Source organism: Gossypium raimondii, chromosome 3 (genome assembly GCF_025698545.1).
Source record: "Gossypium raimondii isolate GPD5lz chromosome 3, ASM2569854v1, whole genome shotgun sequence".
In the NCBI taxonomy this organism is placed as follows: Eukaryota; Viridiplantae; Streptophyta; class Magnoliopsida; order Malvales; family Malvaceae; genus Gossypium; species Gossypium raimondii.
This window is the reverse complement of record NC_068567.1, coordinates 6,525,405-6,550,806: the sequence shown is the minus strand read 5'-3', so window position 1 is coordinate 6,550,806 and position 25,402 is coordinate 6,525,405. Positions and strand designations below refer to the sequence as shown.

Genomic DNA, 25,402 nt, shown 5'->3' with positions numbered 1-25,402 from the left:
ACAGGTGAATCGTTCTTATAGTCATCACCATCATCTTCTCCTTATTGAACACTAGTATCAACGTACATACTGCTGAATATTTTCTTGAAGTTATACAAATCAAACAACTATGTCTTTCTTATTTAAATATTTTGTTGTTCATGTAACACCCCTAACTCGAATTCGTCGCTAGAACATGGTTACAGAGCATTACCAGAGTTTATAAATCAAACAGATAGAAAATGCAAACATTTCATATCATATAGCATTCATGTCAAAAACCAATTAAAATCATACATATCGTCCATTATACGAGCCCTCGAGGCCCAAATTACGCATCAGAAATAAATTGGGACTAAATCGAAAACTTAAAATTTTTTTCAGAAATATTTAAAATTTTCAACACTGCAGGGATCACACGGCTGTGTGACTCCCACGGTCAGGAGACACGCCCGTGTCTCAGGTTGTGCGGACATTCGGAATAGGGACACACGGTCGTGTCTCAGCCCGTGTTCGTGCCCGTGTGAATATACTGACTTGGAACACACGGCCAAGTCACACACCCATGTGCTAGGCCGTGTGAGCATACTGAACAGCTTAGTTTAGACTCTAGTCGGACAGTGGTTTTGGGACCACAAATCCGAGTCAGAAAAATATTTTAATATTATTTTTGGTGTCTACAGCATGTTAATTTATATGTGTGAAAATTTTTGTGTGAAAATTTTATCGTTTGTGTGCTCGATTTTGTAAAAGGGACTTAATCCCGTAAATTGTAAAAGTGGCATTCTAATTGTTAAAGTGCTTAATTGCTTTGATTAATTAATTGTGGAGTCCTTAAAATGAAATTTAGCCATTGAGTAAATGAATGGATGGTAATGGCATGCATTATATAGTTTTATTATTAAATCATTAAGGTTATATTGGTAAATGGATAATAAAATGTAATTAAAATAAAACAAAATAGAAAATGGCCATGCATGTTTATCTTTTGGCCGAATATTGAAGGGAAAAAGAACCATTTGAAAGCTTTAAAGATTCGACACTTTGAAGCTCAAATTGAGATCAAGAAAATAGGAGATTAGATTTGGATCGGGGAAAAATCAAAAAATTTCGAATAGTCGTCCAGTTCGTTCGTGTCCATACGAGGTAAGTTCATAAGTAAATAAATGTTGTTAAATTCAAATGTATATGTTTTAAATGTTACCGAATTGGTATGTATATATTTGACATATTGCCGAATTAATATAAGCATGGTGTGACTAGTATTAAGCTTAAATTGATCGAATTACGATGTTCGAAAGTCCCGTATGAACCATAGGAATAGTTGGGATACATATGTCATGACATAGGATTCCGATATGAGTTATCGTGTAAGACCACGTCTGGGACGTTGGCATCGATTTGAGATTTACGTGTAAGACCATGTCTGGAACATCGGCATCATATACGATTTCGTGTAAGACCCTGTCTGGAACAGTGACATCGATATTTGATTACATGTAAGACCATGTCTGGGACATTGGCATTGTAAGAGATTCCGAGCTATCCGAATATCCTTACTAATTCCAAACGGTTCAACGGGAAATATCGAAAAATGAATGACTATGTGAAAGTATATCCGATTCAGGTACGTACGAAGTGTATATGATATTCAAGAATGAAAAGTGAGTATGTTTCAAATGACAATATGTGAAATACATGACAATGAATGAAATGAATGTATAAAAATGAACATTGTGATACATATGCTCGTTATATGAAATTGTAATAAAATAAGCTTAATTATATTCAAGAGTTCGAATACCATGAAATTGTGGTCCTATGTTTCGAACATGAGATTTATGAAACATGAAACATGGTTTTGAGGTATGCTATTTTTGTTTGAAAGATGATTAGATAAATTTTATTGATAAGGTTAAATTATTAAATATGTTATGTATATGTGAAAGAGTTAAATAATCATGTTTTGATTTGTTGGTTATATGTTTTGTATGATCGAATGTGATATATTTGAATGAGGAGTATATATGGTTCGAACAAAGGAATTATGAAGCATGTGTAATATGACTTTGATGTATGATAGTTATTTTGAAATTTGAATTGATAAATGAGATTGAAATGGTTGAATTTTAAAGCATGGTTTATATGTTCATTGATAAATAAGGTAAGTGAAGTTGTGTAATGTGACAATATGGATTATACGAGAAAAGTGGTTGTATATGTGTATGAGATTAACTAAATTCAGTCTATTCGAATTGAATTATATATGTTACTGTGATGAATTATTTGCTTATGGCTTACTAAGCTTTCAAAGCTTGCTTTGTGTATTTTTCCTATGTTTATAGAGTTTCGGAGACTTGCTCAGATTGGAAGTCATAGGAGACCACATCACACTATCCAGTTTTCGTTTCGGTAAATAAATGCTTTGAGTTTTGGTTATGTGGCATGTACAGGCTAGTTTTGATATACTGGTTTTGAAATTGTATATATATATATAGCCATCGAAAATGGCTTGAGATAGATGTCAATGCTTGCGTGTGTTTGCTTATAACTAGATCTTAATATGGAGGTATGTTCCATTGTATATATGCTTGTGATATTTTGATATATGATTCTGTAATGGGTGATGAAAAGCATGATTTACAATCGGCCATGAAATTAGCTCAATTTGAAAGTGTGTTTATGGTATATGAAATATAGGCTAAGTGATGGTTATGTCGTTATTTTTGATTGGCTATTTAGGTGCGGTTGGTGATGGCAAATTATGAATATGTTTTATGATAGTTTGGTTTAGTCATAAGAGATTTAACTTGTGGACCGATTATATGAATAATGAATTGGTTGAGCATATGTTATTTGGTTGGTTATAGATCATGTGAATTTGGTGTACTTATGATATGATCATTTGTGGTTTGGCTATTTTGATTCGGTTTGTAGTGACAAGTATACACATTTACTATGCTTGAATGTTTGGTCATATAAGTTCGGTTTTATATGGCTTTTTGGATGATTGAAAGAGTAATGTCTAGACATGATATGTTTTATTATTGGTGATTGGAAATGGGTTCAAATTGAAACGGTGTTTATGCACATGAGAATATATTCATAAATGGTATTAAAAGTATACTTGACCATATTCTAAGTTACTAATGCCGTATATGTGTATAAATTTTATGTAGTGTACTATGGCTCGTTTAGTGTATAATAGGCACATGTGTAGAAGTTACTAAACGATATGTTGGATATTTAGATAATGATATGAATTGATATGGTTAGTTGTGGATTAGATATAAAATGGTCATATACAACTTATTGTGGTGGTATGTGCGTTTGGTATATGAAATGATACATACCTACTTGTAATTTAGGAGATCGAATGTTATATATTTGATAGCTATATGGTTTAAATCTTGTAAATATGAGACATGTGTAAGTTGGTTTTGTTGTATAACAACTTAGTTTGAATATTTGGAATAGACCAATAATATTGATGTGATTGAATTGATGAAGCATGGTTCATATATGTATTATAAGTAATAAATTTTGAATGATTTTATTAGTTATGTGTTTAATATGTGATAAATTGACTTTTATAATTGAATGAATGATTGCTATTTAATTTAAAAGTTTATTTATGACAATTGAATATGAGATAAATTTCATGACTGTGTTAAACTGAGTTTTATCTGGTAATGCCTTGTAATCCTATTTCGGTGACGGATACGGGTTAAGGGCGTTCCATTTGATTGGTATTAGAGCTATGATTTAGTCGGTTCTAGGACTAACATAGCTAATATGAGTCTAGCTATACATGCCACATTTAATCTGCGATAGTGTGATATCTCCCAACTTTGACGAAAATTATTTTGATGAGACAAATATGTTTTCCAACCGAGTTAATTCTGATAGTACAGAAGTAAATACTCAAATGTTTGAGTGAAAATGTGTTGATTATGAGTTGAAACTCATAAAGGTATGGATCAAATAGTATGACATTTTTTTATTGATAAATGTTATAATTATATGAGCACATGAGTTATGATATTTGGATTATGATGCTATATGGAAATTTCGATTGTGAATTAGTGATTTGAGTTGGCATATGAATTATGTGTTAAGAACAAAAGTGATTAAAAGCAAATGTTTATTAAATGCTTTGAGAATGTGAAATTAGTAATGAACTGGTTATTTGCGATAGTATGTGTTATGTGCATTTATGTGTAAGTTAAATTTGAGACTTTACTACCCTCACCCCCATATTAGTAAAATGTTACAATGAAATCTGTAAGATTTGAGTTAAATAAGCTCACGAGTGTAGTGTTACAGAAGTTTGTGTACGGAAGATTAATAATGTGGTCAGAAAAGTGAATGAATCAGCAAATGAAGACAGTATTAAAAGAGATATTGGATAGTTCTAAAAACTACTCAGATTATGCAAAGTTACTGTTACAGAAGAAGTTAAATCCGATTAAATGATCTATTCAGGTATGTTATCTAAAGAAAGTATTAACTGGAAGCTTTTCTGAATTGATTTCTGTTAGTGTAGAGATAATGTGAAATTTTTTTATGACAGAATTAGACAGTTGAATAATGTTTGTATTGTATTGATGGCTGAGTGTAGTGGCTATAGTTGGGCAGTTACTATGATTCCTTCTGGACATTCTGTGTGTACAATTATCCTCAGAACTATATGTGACTGTTTAGTTTCAGAAAGAATTCTTATCGTATGAGAACATTAGCTAAACATATTAATAGATGAAAGTATTGTTGGTCTATTTGGGTTATGTTCGACATTGCCATGTCTTTTTCTGGTATTTATTCCCTTGTGTGAATATGAAAATCGACGATAAAGTCTGTATGAGGCTAATATTTTGTTTTTACTGGCTATTGTTCTGTTGAATATACGTGAAGATTATATTGCTTCTGTTACTTTGGATTCCAATATTTATGAGTGACATTGATCTTTCTAGACATTTTTTGGGATACCATCGGAATTGATATCATTCTATATGAGTTGTAATTTTCTGATATTTTGTGTAGCTTCAGATGTTGAAATATCGCTATCCTGGTTTTCTTATGATTCTATGTGATTATCTATAAGAGATATCTATTTGACGAAAATGGCTATATCTATTATAATTATAATTTCTGTTCTGAAATTTAGGAGTACTACAATACCGTTATCAGAGTTATAAAAGTTGTGCTTCTACATTGGTTGCTGTTCAAATCATATTTGATTTTCTTCGTGTTCAAATGCTTTATTAATAGCCGGGATACTGTCTATTGTTATGATTAAGATGCCGATCTTATTATGACATTATGATTTCTATATGATGGTTGTGGCTTCTGTATAATGATATGTCTGGGTTATTCTTTTAATGAAAAGAGAAGAATTCTTCGAAAAGACCGATTCCGTGGTTTAATTTGATCTGAATTATTTGATTGAAAAGTTAATTGGGTTATATGAGTTTGAATCTATCTACCAGATTGGAAATAAACTTTGAATGTACATATATGGATTGAGGTTTAGTCTAGAAGAAGAATTTGTATTCTTGAAGACTTGATACAGAATTATATCTATTGGAACGATTCTAATTGAGAAATGTTGTGGTAAATTAAAGTTAATTCGGTTGTTGAAGCTTTCTTTTGCACGAAGATATTGTCAACCGAAACATCAGTTATGGTTCAGCCTGAGTTAAATAAAGAGTTTATGATTTTCAGCCATACGTTAATGAACGGTTTGAAGTGTGTTCTAATGAAAGAGTGTACAGAGATATCTTGTGATTCCATATAGTTAAAGATGCATGAAAAGAGTTATGTGACATATTTGATGACTATAAGAGTTTAAAATGTTTAATGTCAGTGAAAAATTTGAAATTTGGGGACAATAAGGATAGCTTGAACGTGGCACAGCAAAGATAGCTCGAATCGTCGAAAACTTTTAAGTTTGTAAGTGATTATTATATGAGGGAAGTGATCATAGTTTCGGATGATCTGAATAAGAAACTTTTGTGTGCTTTACGAGCGATGAATACGTGATTGATCTTATCAGATGATGAATATATGTTAGCTGGATGATAAGTTAAATTGATGCTTACTAAGTGAATTCGTGGAATTTAGAAATATGTTAACAAATTATAAGTCAAAAAGGGGGTTTAGCATAAATTGATTTCTGATTCAGAACTTCGAATGTGGAATCGATGATTGTTTGTTGCTTCGAGATAGAGTATCAATACCGAAAAGCTCTGAGGTTGTATAACCATTGTTACAGGGGGCTCGCAGTGTCAGTTAGTCTGTTCATACGAGAGTAACAAGATACATGATAGTCTGAGAAAATGGTATTGATGAATGAGTATAAAACGTGATATTTCTGACTTTACATTCAAATGCCTGAGTTATCAACAGGTTAAAGTTAATTATTAAGTTTCTTCGGGACTGTTTCAGCATGAGTTGATATCTGAGTAGTAATAAAATAGAATTTTGATGAACTTTGTACCGGGATTATCCTTATCATTGAAAAAGATAGAGTTATCTGTAATATTATTAATTGCCTAAATAAATCTCTCTGTATGTATGGATTTTCTCTTTTGATAAAACAGCTTAGTTATTTGTTTCTGAGATGGTAAGTCTGCCTATGGTGCCAATCATCATTGTTTTGGATTGAGATCTGAATAAAATTACGTCACATAAAATTTTACATGTCATTTAATGGTAAAATTAATAATTTCAATAACGAAAGGGTCTGATTGATTTAATATCGATAGTTTAGAGATGTAATTAAAATGTTTTGAAATTTGAAACCAATTTGAAATAATTTTTTTTTACTTTAAAACTAAAATTAAAACGGTAAGAATTTGATATTTCATTGGTGAAAGTGCTACTAAAATTTCAGCTTTAAAATCTAATTATCATAATATAAGAATGTGCAGGAAAAATGTAAATAATAGTATTAAAAATCTATTTTGACCCTCCTAAACCTAAATCCGGGCCAGAAATTCCCGAAATCCTCACAAAAACAATCCGAATGTTAAAAACCCTTCGGTTTTTGACCACTTTTCATCGGAAGTGGCTACCTCAGCCGTTCCCGGTGACGGAGCGCGAAGATTTATTTTCTCTAAACCTTTCTTTTGTTGTTTTTATTTATTTATTTTCTATTTACAAAATAAATCTATTCTAAAATAAAACAAAAGAAAAAAAGGAATCACCTTTAGAATTTTCTATTATGTTTTTTTATTGATATTCGTGTTTTTTTTGTATTTGATTGTCTGTAGCCATATTACATTGATATGTTTGGCTTTTATAGCCATTTACAACACTGTATATCATTTTTACTATTATTTCTATTGTTTCTGCTTTCGTTTTTGCCTTTTTCTGCTCTGTCTTCTCTTTTTGTTCTGTTTTGCAAGGCTAGGCGAGGTTAACGGAAAGGACCTTGCCATTTCGGTGCAAGGTGGCCAGGCCTCGGGCGATGGGCCCGTTGCGGAGGCATGTGGGTGGCAGCAGGGGGTGCGGCGCATTAGGGTTTAGGCCCCTTTTTCTTTCTGAAAATTTTTTAAGTATTTTGGGCTAGGGTTAAATTTGGACTTGAATGTAATTTGGGCTGATGACTATTGTAAATGGACCTAATACTTGGACTTATTTAATTATTTTTGGTCTATTATTATTATGATGGGCCCGGGCAAATTGAGTTATTACATTTACTTTTAAGATTTATTTTGAAATATTGTTAAATATTTTAAAAAAAATTCAAAATGATATTTTAGCTATAGTTCAGGGACCAATTTAGAAATTAACCATTTAAGTTAATGTCTACATCATCCTTTAACAGAAAAAATTAACGAAGGGGCTAATTTACACGTTTTTGAAATGTATAAGGATTAATTTATCTATTTTTTCAATAGAGGGACCGAAATGGAACCCACCCCTAAATACAGGGGCTTTCCTGGTACTTTTACCGTTTAAGGGCTATTATTGTCATTATGTTAAGAAAGTTAAGTTGCATTCTTAAAATTCAGTGGACAGGATAATTTGTTTCCTTTTTTGGTTACAGTTTTATGATAAAAATTGCAACAACTCTACTTTCCATAATTAATTTCCTTTTTTAAAGCAAGGGATGATTTCTTTCTAAATATATGCAATTTTGCTTTCAAGTTTGTGTGAAAGATGGTTCCAATACCTAAAAATAACCCTTACAATGCTTTAGAGAATGGCTAGAAAAGAAGCATGTAATCCCACCATTCAATTTTCAAGCGAAACCCAATATTTTAGACTCAAACAAAGATTTAAAACAACATAAAGTTTGGAAAATGAATTCTGTATCATAAAAAATCCAACCATTTCTTTTGTTCTTAAGTTTTAACCACAAATGAATCATTTTTGTTTTTAACGGTTCATGTTCTCTAAGTTTCTTGTATTTGAACAAAGGGTTTCCTCAAACTGAATCTCAACATCTAAACAAAGATTAAGATTCTTACTAGCTTTGCCAATAAGGGTTCTCTTTAATTGATTTGAATTAAAAAAAAGGGTCTTTGAAAATGGGAAAACTTCCGGCAATCATTGGTATTTGTTCCGTGCTTTTGGTGGCTATGGTAGCAGCAATAGCCGTTGGTGTCAGCCGTGCAAAAGATAGTGACAATGGTGATGCCAAAGTCTCTACTTCCGAAAAAGCGGCCCAATCCATATGTCAAACTACTGATTATAGACAAACATGTGAAAATAGTCTTTCGAACGCCAACACCACCGATCCCAAAGAGCTGATAAAGGTCGGTTTTCAAGCGGCAATCCAAGAGATTGGCAAAGTGATCGCCAATTCCTCTACTATCCAAAACGCGGCTAAAGACCCCATGACTCGTCAAGCTGTCGACAATTGCAAAGAGCTCATGGGGTACGCCATTGACGACCTCAAAGCCTCGTTTAATCAACTCGGTGCATTCGACGTTAGTAAGCTAGACGAATACGTCGAGAATCTCAAGATATGGATGGGTGGTGCCATTACGTATGAACAAACATGCTTAGACGGGTTCGTGAACGTATCCACTGAAACCGGTGTGAAAATGAAGGCGTTGTTGAGTACTTCACAAAAGTTAACCAGCAATGGGTTAGCCATGGTGACCGACATAACTAAAATCATTAAGGACCTTAACATTCCAGGCATGGAAGGCGTCAGCACGGGACGTAAGCTAATGGCGGAAGATGGGTTCCCTTCGTGGGTTAGCTTTAAGCAACGACAACTACTGCAACAAAATGCGGCGGACATGAAACCTAATGTGGTGGTTGCTAAAGATGGTAGCGGCAAATTTAATAGCATCAATGAAGCCTTAAAGGAAGTGCCTATGAAAAATACAGCTCCATTTGTGATCCATATTAAGGCTGGCGTTTATAATGAACAAGTTTTGGTTGCTAAAACTATGACTAATGTTGTGTTCGTCGGAGATGGACCGACCAAGACTGTCATTACCGGTCGGATGAACTTTGTCGATGGCACCGTCACATTCAAGACTGCAACTCTTGGTAAGTATCATATCTATATGAGTTTAATTTACAGTGTATAGAATTATATTGACTGACATATATCAATATTCACAGCTGTTGTGGGTGAAAGATTTATTGCAAAGAATATTAAAATAGAAAACACAGCTGGAGCGATCAAGCACCAAGCAGTGGCACTTATGGTCCAAAGTGATCGGTCCATCTTCTACAATTGTCAAATGGATGGCTACCAAGACACGCTTTACACCCACAGTCACCGTCAATTCTACAGGGACTGCACCGTCTCCGGCACCATTGACTTCGTCTTCGGCGACGCCGCTACCGTCTTACAGAACTGCAAGCTTATCGTTAATAAACCACTCGACAACCAACAATGCATCATCACCGCCCAAGGACGGACCGAACGCCGTGAGGTTTCCGGTATCGTCCTCCAAAACTGCACCATCTCCGGCGCACAGGACTACCTTCCGGTTAAGGCCACGAGTAAAACACACCTCGGTCGGCCTTGGAAACAGTACTCAAGGACCATCATCATGCAATCTCAGCTCGACGACATCGTCACCCCCGAAGGATGGATGCCGTGGCAAGGCACCTTCGCCCTCGACACTTTGTGGTACGCCGAGTTCAAAAACCGAGGACCTGGTGCGGTCCAGACCAATAGGGTTAAATGGAAAGGTATACAACAGATCAATGACGCTCAAGCTAAGGAATTCACTGCTGGTGTGTTCTTACGTGGTGATGAATGGATCACGAGCTCTGGGGTGCCTTACATCGCCGGCATGGTTCCTGGTGTATAGATATCGGAGAAATATATATACATATATATCTGAAAAAGATGATGAATAAGTTTATGTATAGAGAATAAATGAGAATAAAGAAATGTAGTAAGAGAAGGATTGGTTATAGATTTAGATAATCGAACTAAGTTTTAGGGTCTACGGTATGACTTAGTATCTTACGAAATGATAATAAATGTGGAAGCTAGACATGAAGTTTCATGCATCTTTGCTTGTTGAATAAGGATGCTTAGCAATGTAAGTAAAATTTTTATTGATGAAAATTGGAAAGCATTGGATTTTTAGTATAATTTCCTTTTAATTTCATCTTCTGTCATTTTCGTGAATTTTAAGGAAGATTTATACTTTTAGTTTTTATATTATATTAAAAAAGTAAAATTCTTTTGGTATAATAAGGTTTCAGTTTTGATCTCTGGGAGTTGTTCCCATTTTCTGTTTCCAAAGCATAATAAAATCTTGAGAAAAAGTTTCTCATGCTTCTTTTCATGTTTATGTTTACTGGTTCCTTGGTTCGTAATTGTTGCTTCAACCATGTTTTTTCAAAGTTTGAATTTACATTTCTCAATGAGAGAATTTGTTGGTAAAATTAAAAATTTTATCAATATTATTCAATCAAGCAACAATAAATTTCAGATATTGAAACAATATATTAATTTTGAATCTTGTAAACGGAAAAAAATGTCTTGGAACCGTTTTTCCGAGATTCAACCTAGACTCAATAATGGAATTAAAAAAAAAACTCTACAAATGATGTTATAATTTGTCACGTGTCCAATAATTGTAAAAAATAAAAACATATAACAACATTATAACTTTGTGTAGTAAAAAAGTTTACAAAGGTGCAAATTGTTATACCCAAACTTCTTGAATCGAGTAATAATGTTACAGATGGTTTAGACGAACCCCTTAAAATAATATCTTGAAGGAATACCTCGAACATACCCCTTGAAGTCACACTTCAAATGGATCACTTGAGTCGACATTCGAGAGGACCCCACCTATTAACGGTCACATCAGACTCCAACTGCTACGTCCCCATCCGACATAATATAGAAAGCAAATCATAGTACCACTCAACCTAGACATATATATAATGGCATACCACTTGACCACTTGCCTTGGACTCTCCTATAAGGTCTTGACACATGACACCTTGTGACCGGGCTTAAGAGCATATAGGACCCAAGGCCTGGGGCAAAACCGAGACTCTTTCCTTTCCTTTCTCCTACTTATTTCCACTTCAAATTTTCTCAATGTTTTGGCCACTTCTGATCATCTTATCCGACGACTCTCCACTTTATATGAAACAAAGTGAACCACACATCTTCTACACGTTGTGAAATTAAATCATCAACATAGACGAAAATAAAATTCATGAATTAAACATTTCTTAATCATGATTTGGAAAATGACTTTCGAATTTAATATACACTTTCATTAAATAGGAAAAAAAATGTACTAGTTACATTTTTCTATCTTGCAACATAAATTTTCTTTAATTCTTCAATTAATATTATTTAAATTTTAAAAATGAAAAATAAAATTTTATATTAATAAATACTTATAATAATTTATTATTAAATTATATCTAAAACTGAATTAATTAAAAAATAAGGGATAAAACAATATTTAATTTTTGAACATGACAACTTTTTAATTTTTTAATTTTTATTCATTTATAATTTTGAAATTTAGTAACTTTTTTGAGTTTTGATATATAATGATGTAGTACATTGATATTATGCCACATCATCACCTACTTTTATAACGTTACTATATTTTATCATTGTTCCAAAAAAATTCAGACATCAAATTGAAAGGAATTATCAAATTCACGATTCAATGTTGTCTTATCTCAAAAATAAATTCAAAACTTGAGCCACAAATACCGGGCTGGACAGATTGGCCTGCCAGTGCCAGAGACATGTCTAAGTCCAGCCCAAAGGTTAGTATATGTCACCAAACAGCAAATCTCTCTGCTCCACTAAGCGGGAAAAACAGTCCGTTCAAGGTTTTTGAATTCTCTCTCTCTCTCTCTCTTCGCCATAGACGCTGGACTTTGCTGCCCCAAAGTTCCTTCTTTTCCTTCGTTTTCTCTCAAAATTTTCTCGGCAAACAAACTGAATATACTCCCCCATTTTGCCCAACCTAAAAACTCTGGGTATCCCCAAATGTCTTCAAGTCAACGTCAACACCGAATCAAACCCAAATCTAAACCCTAACTACGGATGAAGAATATGCCAGGGCACCAAAAGCAACCCCAAAACGGAGAGGCCGGCGGTGGTGAAATTGGGAAGTTCCACGGACTCCAGCCGGAGCGTGATTTGGAAGCTAATTGGGAAGTCGATCTTGCCAAAAAGCTTGAAGATTATCTCTTGAAGATTTGTTCCGGTGAAATTACTGGCTCCCAAGACGATGACGGACATAGCTCAGTAAATTTCGCTGAAGGTTCTGCCTTAATTTTCGATTTTCTCTAAAAAAGAAGAATCCTTTTTTTTTCTTTAAATTCTTGTGGGTTTTCTAATTATTTTTTATTTATGTATTTATTTATTTTTCTATGCAGCTGCATTGTTGCTTCAGGGTTCAGTTCAAGTGTATAGCCGAAAAGTAGAGTATCTATACAACTTGGTTTTGCATGCTTTGGAATTTCTTTCTCAAAAGAGGTTTCTTTTTAGTTCCCAAATTCTTTGTTTTTTCATGGTACTTCCACATTGTCATATTCAATGTCAGTAAGGATTGCTCCTTAAATTAAATGAAGCATTGTACTTATAAAAGATGGTGCATATGTTTCAACAGGCAACAAGATCAACCCAATGGTGAATCGGTTCAGGCCGAAGAAAGTGCTTCACGTGCTTCTCCGGATGAGGACCATGATAAATTTTGGGACTTAGATGACATTCCAGGTGACTTTGAATTGATGACCACTTTTTTTCACTTCGGGTTTAAATTGTTTATAGTATCAGCTAAAACCAACGCTTATATTTGCAGTGGAAGCAAAGATTAGCTTAGATAGTTCGACGAACAATGACACTTTGGTTAACCACTTTGTGAAGCCCCCCGCAAATTTAGTTGTTCTTGAAGGTGATTGTTTAGACACTTCTGGTGATGGCAGCGAGTTAGAGTCCTATCTGGTATTTATAGTTGCTTCACTCGATAGTATGATGAAGTTTGACTAACTATGTTGCCTAACTCTTTGATTGTTATGTATAAATTTGTGGTTGCAGTTGGCAACAAATGATCTCTATCAGGATTTTATTCTATTAGATCCATATGATGCAGCAGCTGTTGATGATTATTTGAATGGTGATGATGCTGGTAAAGGTGAATATGGCACTAATAAGGGAAGTTCAAGGCGCAAGAGCTTTCAGTCTCCCACATGGCGTTCAGGGGGAACTGCACATAAATCATCTCACAGAAAGAATAAGGATACTAATGCTAATCAATCTCCTAGGGTTGATTGCGATTTTGGTGTTAATGATTGTAATATTGGGGCCGTTCCTTCTGCCACTGATGACTTTGGGAATGTAGATCATGGATGTGATATGGATGATAGGTATTCAAATCCTAGAGACTTAGATGATTCAGATGACGACGACGATGATAATGATCCATGGAAACCTCTGAATCCCCATGAACCTGGAAACTTGAAAGTGAGGCCTTTCAGAAAAGGTAGTTAAACCGCGGTTTCATGCATGTCCTTTTTCCTACCCGTTAGTTTCGGTCAGTACCTAATCTTGGTTTCTTTTGGTTTTTCCTGACAAGCAGTAAAAGCTTCCAGAAAAAATGGGGTAAATTCTACAAAGATAACCACTTTGTTTCCACTCGCTAGATTGCGGGGTACCATTAGTCCTGAACTTTCAGAAATGTGGGAGAGACGGCAGAATGCCATTGAAAAACAAAGGGAATCCAAGTCTCCTCCATTATACGAAAAGGTATGTTTACTAAAAGTTGTACTTAGGTGAAGGTGATGCATGGTTAGTTTGTAAACAAGTTTGCTATTTTCAGCTTCGGCAATCACTAACTGGGCAAGGAACTGGTGTTGCTAATATTTTTGCTAATTTCGAAGAAGATAACGAAAACAATGGTTATCATGATGAGAATGCTGACTTTGGTGGACCTGATTTTGACGAGCCAGAGAATATGCCTATGGATGAAGATTTACCTTTCAAGAATGAGAAGGTAAGCATATCTATGATATGATCATTTATTGTATTTAACCACTAGAGACTATGAGATTTTTTTCCGTTGTTTCTCATTGATTGATCTTTTCATAGCATGAGAATGGTGATGCTGAACTTGGAAAGAATGAAATGTTTGACAATGGAGATCCATGTTCTCAAGCAAGCCTGGAAGATCTTTGCCGCTCTCACCTGGTAAGCATACTTTGTCTTGGCATTTATAATAACCAAACAATGGGTAAGCCTTTGTCCATCATATGTGGTGGAACATGGATTCTGTGATGCCCTTCTGTATTCTGCTTTACACTGGACTGTATTCTTAAAATTTCTCTTAAAAAAGGAGAGAGGTACTGCTCGTTTCGTCCCTTCTCTAACTAGGTGCTCAGTATATTTGCTTTCCAACCTACCTCTCTTTTCTCCTTTTAAGGAAAAAAAAGACCTATCGGTTATGTTCTTTTATGCTTGATGTGTTATTAGGTCCATCAAGAAGTCGTCACTGTTTTAGAGAATCGAAATGCTTGATTATCTTTTATTGTTAGCTATCTCTGGAATTATTTTTTCAGTGCCTTTATATTTGGTTTATCCCTTTCTCGTACATTCCGTTTGGATAGCTCATTCTCATATTTGACTGCTGCTAGTGAAAGTAGTGATCATCAATTGCTGCTAGTTAGTTAAATCCTGGCACTCAGTGAACTACGGTCTGTCTCCTTGCCTGTATATATTTCATGTATTTTTTCTTGCAGGATGCTCTGCTTGCCAGCATAGCTGAAAATGAGAAGCAAACTGAACTGGCTGCTCGAGTTTCGTCATGGAAACAGAAAATAGAGCACAACTTGGAAGAGCAGGTAAATAAAGTTGGCTTTAATTCCATTTCTTATACTGATTCTGGTTTTACATGATTATGATCACTAATCTTTTTCTCTCTCATTGCTCTTCTTAAGTTTTTTTTTTTTTTCTGGGCAATTTAAACTAAGCATAGCTTTTTCTTTTTTTGACAGGATTCACATCCCCCATTTGATATTCATGAGTATGGTGAAAGAATTCTTGACAAGCTATCACTTGAAGCCAACAAAGATGTCATGCCATTCGGTGATCTTGTTAAGGGTCAAGAAAAGCATGATGTTGCTCGTTCCTTTTCTGCACTTCTCCAATTGGTATTTCTTTTTCATTCCTAAGCAAATCTCTGCATTTCTCCAATTGTTGCAGTACACTTATAAGAACCTGTGTGTTCATCATACAGGTGAACAATGGAGATGTTGGGTTAGAACGAACCGGACTTTGTGGTGAGTCTGTTTGTTATACGGCTGAAAACCCTTTCCATGTCCAGATCCTTAAGCAGGACAAGAGGAGTGTGGAAACTCAACTTGGAATTCCCAAAAAGAGAGGTAAATCACCATCACGTAAAAAACCTACAAAAGCTGACAGAAATATATCTTCACCGGAGAAATGTCAATCGATAAATGCGGATTCAGATTATGGATCAACAAAGTTGTCATCACAGAATTGCAAAGCTTCTGTTAAGCTTGGGAAGTTCAGCGGTGTAAGATGCACTCCTGAGGGCAAGAGGAGACGAAGATCTCGATTGGTCGAACCTGTGGACCTGCATTCGGCACTGTGACACAAACATCAGAAAGAAAGTTAGGGCAGTCTTGTATTGTTACAGCAGCAATTCAACACTTTCAGCTGAATAGCTCTGAAGATTTCTCACCATAGATTTAGATTATTTGACAATGTTAGCTATGAATTTGTATTATTGGTGTAACTCAGTCTTAGGATGTGATTATCAGTCCCAATGGCTTGTATTAAGTATTAACATAGTACTACCAGTTTTCCTTGTAGATTATGCTCTTATGGTATGTAATAATATCGACCTGTTTACATCGTTAAGGTAAATTAGCCACGTGGCTTATACTATTTGTCTACTCAGTCGCACGGTGTCCTCCCGAGTTGCCCTGATTTTGTCGAGTCTCCTCTAACAACGTTAGATTCCAAGGGACAATATCTTTTAAGTTTTCACATTAATCAATTTTACTGCAAGCCAAGGACCAATATGTGTAGATAAAGGGATCTTGGTCTCCCAAATATAATAAAACTGTCATTTAATTCCTTTAAATTTTGTGAAATTGTAAATTAATATAATAATAAAATTATATTTTAATTTTTATAAATTCATTTTTCGCAAAGAGCAATCTTTTGGCCTTGCTCTCTATGTTTATTAATGGCTCTTGGCACACAGTTCTTGTATGTACCACTATTATAACTCAAATTTTGCATCAATAATTAAAAAAAATTTCTTGCATCAATAATATTAAATTTAAAATTAATAAAACCCTTTTTTTTTTTTTGGATAAGACAAACATTGAGTTCTTGAAATTTTCTGTTCACATTAATCTTAAAACTTAATTTTGATTTTTGTACCTAAAACGTTATAATTTTTATAAAATTATTTAATTGACAATGTGATACAAATTCATAGGGACCAAAATTGAGAAAATTCTAAAATTAATGACAGCCAAAAGAAAATTATAAAAAAAAATTTAAAGTCTACATGTTTTATCCCTATTTTTTAGGGTGTCCAAGTTTCTTCCTTTTAGATAATACAAGCAAAAATGTAAACATCAAATTCAAGGGTTTTTACAAAATATTATAAAAAATAAAATTTACCAAAATATTATAACTTTTTTTATTTACCTAAATATATATAATTTTTTTTATTTACCAAAATATATAAAAAAACAAAAAAAACCTGCAAAAAAAATCTGACCAATGTGACGGCACCTTGGTCACGCCAATGGGATTGGCGACACCAAAGGTGCCAAAACCATTGGCGGCACCAATAGTGCCAATACCATTGGCGGCACCACTTAATAATAGGGGGGTCGGTGGTGGGGGGGCAGAAGGAGAGGGAAAGAAAGAAAGAAAGAAAGGAGAGGAAAGAAAGAAAAAGAAGGAAAGAAAAGGAAAGGAGAAGAGAAAAAAAGAAAGAAAGAAGAAGAAGAAAAGGAAAAGAGAGGAAAAAAGAAGGAAAGAAAAGGAAAGGAGAAGAGAAAAAAAGAAGAAGAAGAGGGAAGGAAGAAAAAAAAGAAAAAAATTTTATTTATAAATTTAATTTTTTTGTAATATTTGTGTATTTAAAATTTATGTTATGTACATTATAGTTATTTTATTATTTTATTTAGCATATATATTTTATGAAATATATTTAGAATGAAAAATAATGGTATGTTCATTGTATGTTGATTAGGATTTTTTATGAAATTTACTTAGAATTTGAAATTAAAATTTTAGGAAAATAGCATTAAAAGTAAAATGACAAAGAAGTATGTTTAAGAAAATATAAAATACTGAAAAGAAAAACGGAATTGTATATTTATCGAAAATAATAAAATGCGGAAAAATACAAAAATGCACATGTAATAGATTGAAATAATGTAAAATTATAAAATAAAAATTACGATATTTAAAAAAAATAAAATGCGGATTAAAAATACGAACAAATGGCAAGTAAGAGTGTATTAGTAAATTTTTAAAAAATTCAGAAATAATTTATACAAATAATTGAAGCAAAATGTCTTGAAACAATATAAAATAATAAAATATGAAAATAATATAGTTTTATTGAAAGTAATAAAAATCGGAAAATAATAATACGACCAAAGGGTAGGGGAAAGGGTTTATTGCGGGTTTTTTAGCAAAATATTACAAAAAAAACCAAAATATTATTAACTTTTTCTTTATTTACCAAAATAATAGAGGAAAAAAAAGGGTGATGAAGGGGAAAAAAAAGGCGGCACAAATATGTGGCTAATTACCTTTTAATCCCTCCTTATTTATTATTTTCTTTTATTCCTCCTTAACACGCTAAATTAATAAATTTCAAACATGATGCACTTGAAATAATGTAAAATTATAAAAGACTAAGTTTATGATATTTTTAAAGTAATAAAATGCGGAGAAAAAATACGAACAAATGGCGTAAGTAAGAGTGTATTACTAACTTTTATAAAATTCAGAAATAATTAATATAAAATATTTCAAAGAAAATGTATTGAAATAATATAAAACAATAAAATACGAGAATAATATATTTTTATTTAAAGTAATAAAATTGAGAAAATAATACTGAGCAAAGGGCGAGGGTAAGGGTTTTTTACACCAAATTAATTTAAATAACACACTAGAGTAATAAATTTCAAACATTATGCAATTGAAATAATGTAAAATTATAAAATTAGAAATTATGATTTTTTTAAAGTAATAAAATGCGGAGAAAAAAATAGGAATAAATGGCCGAAGTAAGATTTTTTTACTAACTTTTTTTTCAACTTGCAGGCATCGCAATGGCTCGATTGATACGAAGCGATATTAGACACATATCTGATGCGGCTAATAACGCGGTATGATTTATTATTTGTTAATCAGGAGTTCTATTTATTTAAAAATGATATACGCAGTATATACAAATAAATTATGTTATCGTAATATTTTTTTCTGTAATTTTACACTATCAGGACTCGTTCCGAGTATTAAGGGGCCGTGTGAGTGTTTTAAAGATAGCTCCGGATGCACGATTTATGCCGTACCTGGAGCTAAATTTGGGTCAGTAGCAATGATCCGGTCCTCCGACTTGCGGTTTGATTTATTATCTGCGCTAGTGGAGCGGTGGCATCCGGAGACCCATACTTTCCATTTTCCGTGCGGGGAGTGCACGGTGACCTTGGAGGATGTTGCAGTGCAGCTTGGGCTCCCAATTGACGGGAGTCCCGTAACGGGAGTATCTTCATTCATCGATCCGGCTGCAGTTTGCTATCAACTCCTAGGAGAGTCACCAGAGGATGGTGATAAATATTTTTCCGGCATAAAATTTACATGGCTAAAAGCCAAAATATGTGGATTATCAGCGACTGCCACTGAAGGTGAGTTGATGTACGCTGCTCAAGTGTACATCATGCATATGATAGGGGCAGTACTCATGTCTGATGCAAACGGTGACAGTGTGCATTTGTCGTACTTGCCCCTGCTAGGTCGTATAGCTGGGGTTCCGCCATTCTAGCAACGCTGTACCGAGAGCTTTGTCGAGCGACAGAGCCGCAAGTTAAAGACATCGGCGGATGCCTCATACTGCTGCAGTCATGGGCGCTTTATCGGATGCCGTTTTTGGCACGCGTTAGTCATCAACCCTATTTGTATCCACTGCCACTCAGGTGATAAAATATAAATTGTCATTATTTGTAGTCATAATATATATGGTAATGTTACCAACCCTAAACCCTATACTATTTTTTGTAGGTGGACGACCCGTCCAGGCATCGGGAAGTCGAGTGATGTCCCGATATACCGCCTCAGGATTGAACAGCATGCCTGGGAAGGGGTAAGCTGCTATTCTAATATTTGTGACATCTATTCTATTTTTATATCTTATTCACATGTTACCAGTCGAACTCGTTACAATGTTATTACTCATGCAGTTTATATGGATGCCATACCGGAGGCCAGAAATTACAAATGCTGTACCCTCGTCCGCACTCGTTGATTCCCACATATGGTGTACTAACACACCAATTATAAATTTCAACGTCGTCGAGTGGTATCACGGCGATCGGGTGCTTCGGCAGTTTGGCTGCATCCAACCTATCCCGGATCTGCCGTGCTAGTTGGGGGATGATCACGGCTTGACAAAGAGAGGAAAAGTTTAATTGGACTGGGGAATTAAACACCGGAAATATGTTGCACTGTGGAACGATCGATTGCGCCGAATTCCTTAGATGGTTATGGCTACCGACCTGCAACCATTATTGGAGTATGCATAATGGTACCATAGCTGCAGGAAGCCGTATTTACTTGGAGGGCAATCGACTGTAATCCCCCTTACGTGCAGCAAGTTTGGGGATCAGACGCAGCGAGCGCGCTGGATCTGGATCCGACGACATATTTTTCTCCGCAACAGGAAGAGCCCGAGCAGGACCCCCAGCCAGATCCCTGACAATCACAGTAAAATGTGGATTCACATGGCTATCGTCCGGATTTGGTGGGCAGTGAATATTATCTGAGCTTCGCAGAGGGCGAATACGCTTACGAGTTTGAACTGCTTGGATCCCCCCGGTCGCAGTACGGCATGCCCGGCCCGTCCGACACGTATCCGCTGCATTATGGGACTCATGATAGTTCAAGTTCATCGGCGACAAACGAGCAACAGGACCTTTCCTCTATGTTTTCCACGCCCCCACCTGCGGACGATGAGGATGTTAGTCGTCGCCCAGGCCGTGAATGTCGACCTCCGCGTAGGTATACCCCGGACAACACCATCGAACCATCAATTTTAGGGGTTTAGGGTACTTTTTGTATAAATTTAATATTTGTATTTTAGTTGTTGCTTACTTCTGAATTTTATGTATAAATATCCATTATTCGAAAGTGATCGGCGGCACCTCCCACATAGATAGGTCCGGCAGGACGGGGAACTCATTCTCCCAGATACGCAATGTGCGCTCCAGTGTGTACACATCATCGACATATTGTTCAGCATCAAGGTTGACTTTAGCACACGCTGCCATGACATGCGCACAGGGATAATGAAGTGTTTCGAACTTCCTGCACTCGCACCGTCTGTTCTGGAGATCAACTCTGTAGGACCTAGGTCGACGACCGATGTTCTCAGTAACTCGAAACGTTTTCAGTTGCCGTGAATATATTTCCACGTTCATTGACCTCGCCAACCGACGGTTTACGACCATTGCATCCCGGACATGTTCGACAAACACATGTCCCGCCTGAATCTGGTCGACTTGCTACTGACCCATTCTTGGCATCAAAGTAGCCAGCCTGTAGAAAGTAGCAGAAAATACCGATGCAATCGGAAGATGACGTGTTTCCAACAAGACAGCGTTGATCCCCTCGACTAAGTTTGTGGTCATGTGGGCATAACGAAAGCCCTCGTCAAAACTTTGAGCCCACTGCCACGGCTCCATTGTGCGTAACCATTGTCGGAAAGATGTGTTTGTCTGCCCCTCCATGTCACTCTCAAGTCGGATCATTCTTTGCCAGAAAATATGTGGCTTTAACTCGTACGCTGCATACGAAAAATAAGTTCTAGTAAGTCGATAAAATCAAATATTACAACTTATATTGAAAAGATAAGGTTATCATTTACCCATTGCCATGACTTGTCTCTTCCAGTCTGCATTCTTATAATTTTTATGGAAGTTAGACGCAATGTGACGAATGTAGTAAACTGATCTCCACGGCACACCGGAATGCTTAATAGCTGTAATTAAACCCTTCCCTCTATCGGAGATGATGGAAATGTTATCGTTCCTAATAACATACCTCCGCAGATTTGTGAGGAAGAATTCCCAAGACTCCATGTTCTCTTTATCTACGATAGCAAATGCTATCCGGAGTACGTTTCTATTACCGTCTTGAGCAACTGCAAGAAGCAGTATCTGTGTATATTTTCCATACAGCCAGGTCCCATCCACCTGCACAAGTGGCTTGCAGTGGGGAAATGCCTATGCACATGGATCAAACGTCCAGAACATCCGATGGAAAATCCTTTTTGCCAGCTGTAACTGGTCATCCGGGCCGTAATATGGACTTGTCTGCAACTCAATCACGGTCCGCATGCATCTCGCATATAGCGACTATCCAACCTTGAAGCTCGTTATACGACGAATCGTAATCCCCATACAGTTACTCCATCGCCATCTGTTTAGCTATTCATGCCTTCCGATATGAGACTCGATACTGGAATCGTGCTTGCATTTCCACAATGAGTACCGAAACTTTAATGGTCGACATGTCCTTCACCATTGGCATGATACACGTACAAATAGTTTTCGAATGAAGTTTTCTATGATCTTCTGTCATACGTGTTGATTGCATGTATGAGGACTAACAAATTTTCGTATCTCCCACATCTGTGAACTTCTAATGAATGCAGCTCGTACCCGCCAATTGCAGCCTTCCACTGCCTTCTAACACTCCTCAACATATATTGTCGGAGTAGACACGGAAACTTTATAATCCACCGATATCTTCATGCTGTACCTTTTAATGGCATATACGCACTCTTCTTTACAGCTGAATCTCTGGCCTATGAATAACTCATCATCATCAGATGTTACGGCCAGCCCGTGAGAATGAACTATTTCAGGGTACTCCGGAAACTCAGCTACATACGCTGCGTCGGGGTCTATGAGCGACATGTGTGGCCCAGGATTATTGTGTATCACAATACGCCACATCTGTTCCCCGACCGAAGAAGCGTTAATGCCTTCATCGTTGTTGACATCTTCATCGTCAATATCATCAGGTACATCGTCCACATCGGGATCAGCGTCACTATCGATCTCTTCATCCCAATGATCGCCACCACCTTCTTCTTTGCCGGCACCTTCTTCTTCACCACCAACCATGTCAACATCGGGTGTAATATTCAGGTCGATACCCATCCCACCCATAGTTGATTCACTATCAACGTATGATATTGGAGCCACCATCCGCGGTTCTTCAGCCCCGTATTCTTCATCAGATGCATTAACATCTTCATTTTGCTCCATACCGACTAACTTAGCAAATAAGTGAATCGGTGCATTCTTCTCACTCCCATTCCCACAGTAGAGATCGACCGTTGTCTCCACGTCTTCGTCGTCTACAAGTTCCATTTCGACGAATTTGATCGGATTTGTCGAAACTGGAAACTTGTAGAAAATTTTTGATACCCTTCTCCCACAACGTCTATGAATTTTTGCATTAATCCTTGCCTTCATTTCATCAAATGATACATTTCTATTAAATCTCATTGCTATTTGTTGCCGACATTCAAATACACATCCAACACTTGTTGTCAAGATGACTCCATCGAAATAAACGCATACAAGAAACTTAACATCCATATTCAATATTTAATCTGTCAAAAAAAAACTCATAAAAAATCTCGAACGGTAACTAAATTACTTAAAAAAAATTTAATGTTTGACCACTAACCCTTATAACTAACACACTAATAATATTAATAATTTTATACGAAAAATAATACACACTAAAATTATTAATTTGGTAAATAAAAATAATAAGTAACCATAATAATAATACTAGTTTTGTTGCTAACAATAATATTACTAAGTTACATCTTAATACATTAATAACATCTTAATACTAACAACAACAACAACAACAACAACAATAATAATAATACTAACTAATACTATTATTTTGAGTTTTATTAATCTTAATAATTAAACTAAAACAAAAAAATATTACAAAATATACAAAATAATAACAACAATATAATCAAATTTTTTTTAAAAAAATACCTTCTTTTTCTCTCCTTTTCTCTTCTTTTTCCGCAGCAACTCTTATTCTTTTTTTTTTTTTGATTTTTCTCCCTTCAGCTGGACAGATCTCGGATTTATAATACGAATAGTGCCGCCAATCAATATGGCACCATTGGTGCCGCCAATGGCATTGGCACTTTTGGTGCCGCCAATGGTTTTGGCACCTTTGGTGCCGCCAATGCCATTGGCGTGACCAAGGTGCCGTCACATCGGTCAGATTTTTTTTTGCAGATTTTTTTATATATTTTGGTAAATAAAAAAAATTATATATTTTTTGGTAAATAAAAAAATTTATAATATTTTGATAAATTTTTATTTTTTATAATATTTTTGTAAAAAACCCTCAAATTCAATCATTCAAAAAAAATAATTAAAATGTTTTAATTTTAGAATTACATTATACATGTTTTTATTACTTTCTTTTTATATAAAAGTTTGGAATATATATATATATATACTTGTACAAATCCGGTCGAAGAACCTCACCCGACAAAAACTCTGCCTCACCTCAACTCTAGCTAAAATAGTCTGCTTGAAGAAGACCTGACCCATCGCTAAAAGCTAGCTTGCCAAAAGTAGGATGGGCCTCGCCTAAGATGGGGTTGCTTGAACAAAAAACCATCATAACTAACCCATTAAGCTCAGCTATGGCTAGTTACATCCGTTGTTATACGCCAGAGCCTACGCAATGGGATTCTCGTGTTGTGGACTACCATTAGACTCCACATTCATCATATAAAACCCCATCTTATATGAGTCGAGACCAATCTAAGGTGAAACTTAAAAACACTCTTCTGCCCTACAGCAGTGGCTACAAGAGTGGTGGGTAGAAGTAGATATGATCATAAGTAGGGACAGATCGGGTTTCTGCAAAAATTTAGATATATTTTTTAGATCTGGGTCCGACTTAAAAAATAGCTTAAAATTCTACTTAAACTCGACCCATATTAAAAATGCTAAACTCGAATCTGACTTGGCCTGCATTAATTTTTTTAAATTATTTTTATATAAAAACGAAATTTAAAAAAATATAATATATCAAATATACTAAAAACATTAAAATAAATGTTCCATATCAAATTAAAATATATTGAAAAAATTCTTATACTTAAATAACAACAAATATCTCTAAAATAGTAGCAAAATTAACAATAAATAAGAGTTATATAAAGTCTAAACAATAACAAAAAAAATAGTAGCAACATAATAGCGGAATGACAGTAAAAAAATCCTACCCGAGGCCCAAACCATTTAAAAAATGAGTCTTATTTTTTGTCCAATCTCATTTTTCGAACTTATATTTTTACCTAAATCTATTCATTTTTCGGATTAGTCTTTAAACCGAAACAAATGACTCAAGCCCATAATCGATATAAGTAGGTTTCTTGGTCTTCTAAAAATGATAATTATCACTTAATGTCTTTAAATTTTGTAAAAGTACAAATTAAAATATAATAAAATTACATTTTAATCCCTCTAAAAATTTAAAATTAATTTCTAAGCCTCCCTGGCAACTTTGTAGCTTTAATCACCCTATTTATTCAGCCTATCGCTTCCTCCACTCCTATAAACTCAAATCTTGCATCAACCTTATTAAAATAAATAAAATAAAAATCTTAAATTT

At 35.0% G+C, this 25,402-nt stretch overlaps 3 protein-coding genes across 3 annotated transcripts; all 3 read left to right on the top strand.

The window, feature by feature from the left end:
- Positions 1–8,513: 8,513 nt before the first annotated feature.
- LOC105796850 (probable pectinesterase/pectinesterase inhibitor 21) lies at positions 8,514–10,266 on the top strand. The gene is made up of 2 exons (XM_012626679.2): positions 8,514–9,489; positions 9,565–10,266. The coding sequence occupies exons 1-2, from the start codon at positions 8,514–8,516 to the stop codon at positions 10,263–10,265; spliced, it is 1,677 nt and encodes a 558-aa protein (XP_012482133.1). The 3' UTR covers position 10,266.
- Positions 10,267–12,235: 1,969 nt separating this feature from the next.
- On the top strand, positions 12,236–16,365 carry LOC105796849 (condensin-2 complex subunit H2). The gene is made up of 11 exons (XM_012626678.2): positions 12,236–12,713; positions 12,829–12,928; positions 13,062–13,168; positions 13,254–13,396; positions 13,490–13,934; positions 14,031–14,197; positions 14,271–14,444; positions 14,540–14,638; positions 15,187–15,288; positions 15,442–15,597; positions 15,684–16,365. The coding sequence occupies exons 1-11, from the start codon at positions 12,494–12,496 to the stop codon at positions 16,059–16,061; spliced, it is 2,091 nt and encodes a 696-aa protein (XP_012482132.2). The 5' UTR covers positions 12,236–12,493; the 3' UTR covers positions 16,062–16,365.
- A 2,687-nt stretch (positions 16,366–19,052) lies between these two features.
- On the top strand, positions 19,053–20,097 carry LOC105795639 (protein MAINTENANCE OF MERISTEMS-like). Its single transcript, XM_052628814.1, has 4 exons — positions 19,053–19,384; positions 19,468–19,647; positions 19,733–19,814; positions 19,912–20,097. The coding sequence occupies exons 1-4, from the start codon at positions 19,053–19,055 to the stop codon at positions 20,095–20,097; spliced, it is 780 nt and encodes a 259-aa protein (XP_052484774.1).
- The last annotated feature ends 5,305 nt before the right edge of the window (positions 20,098–25,402 follow it).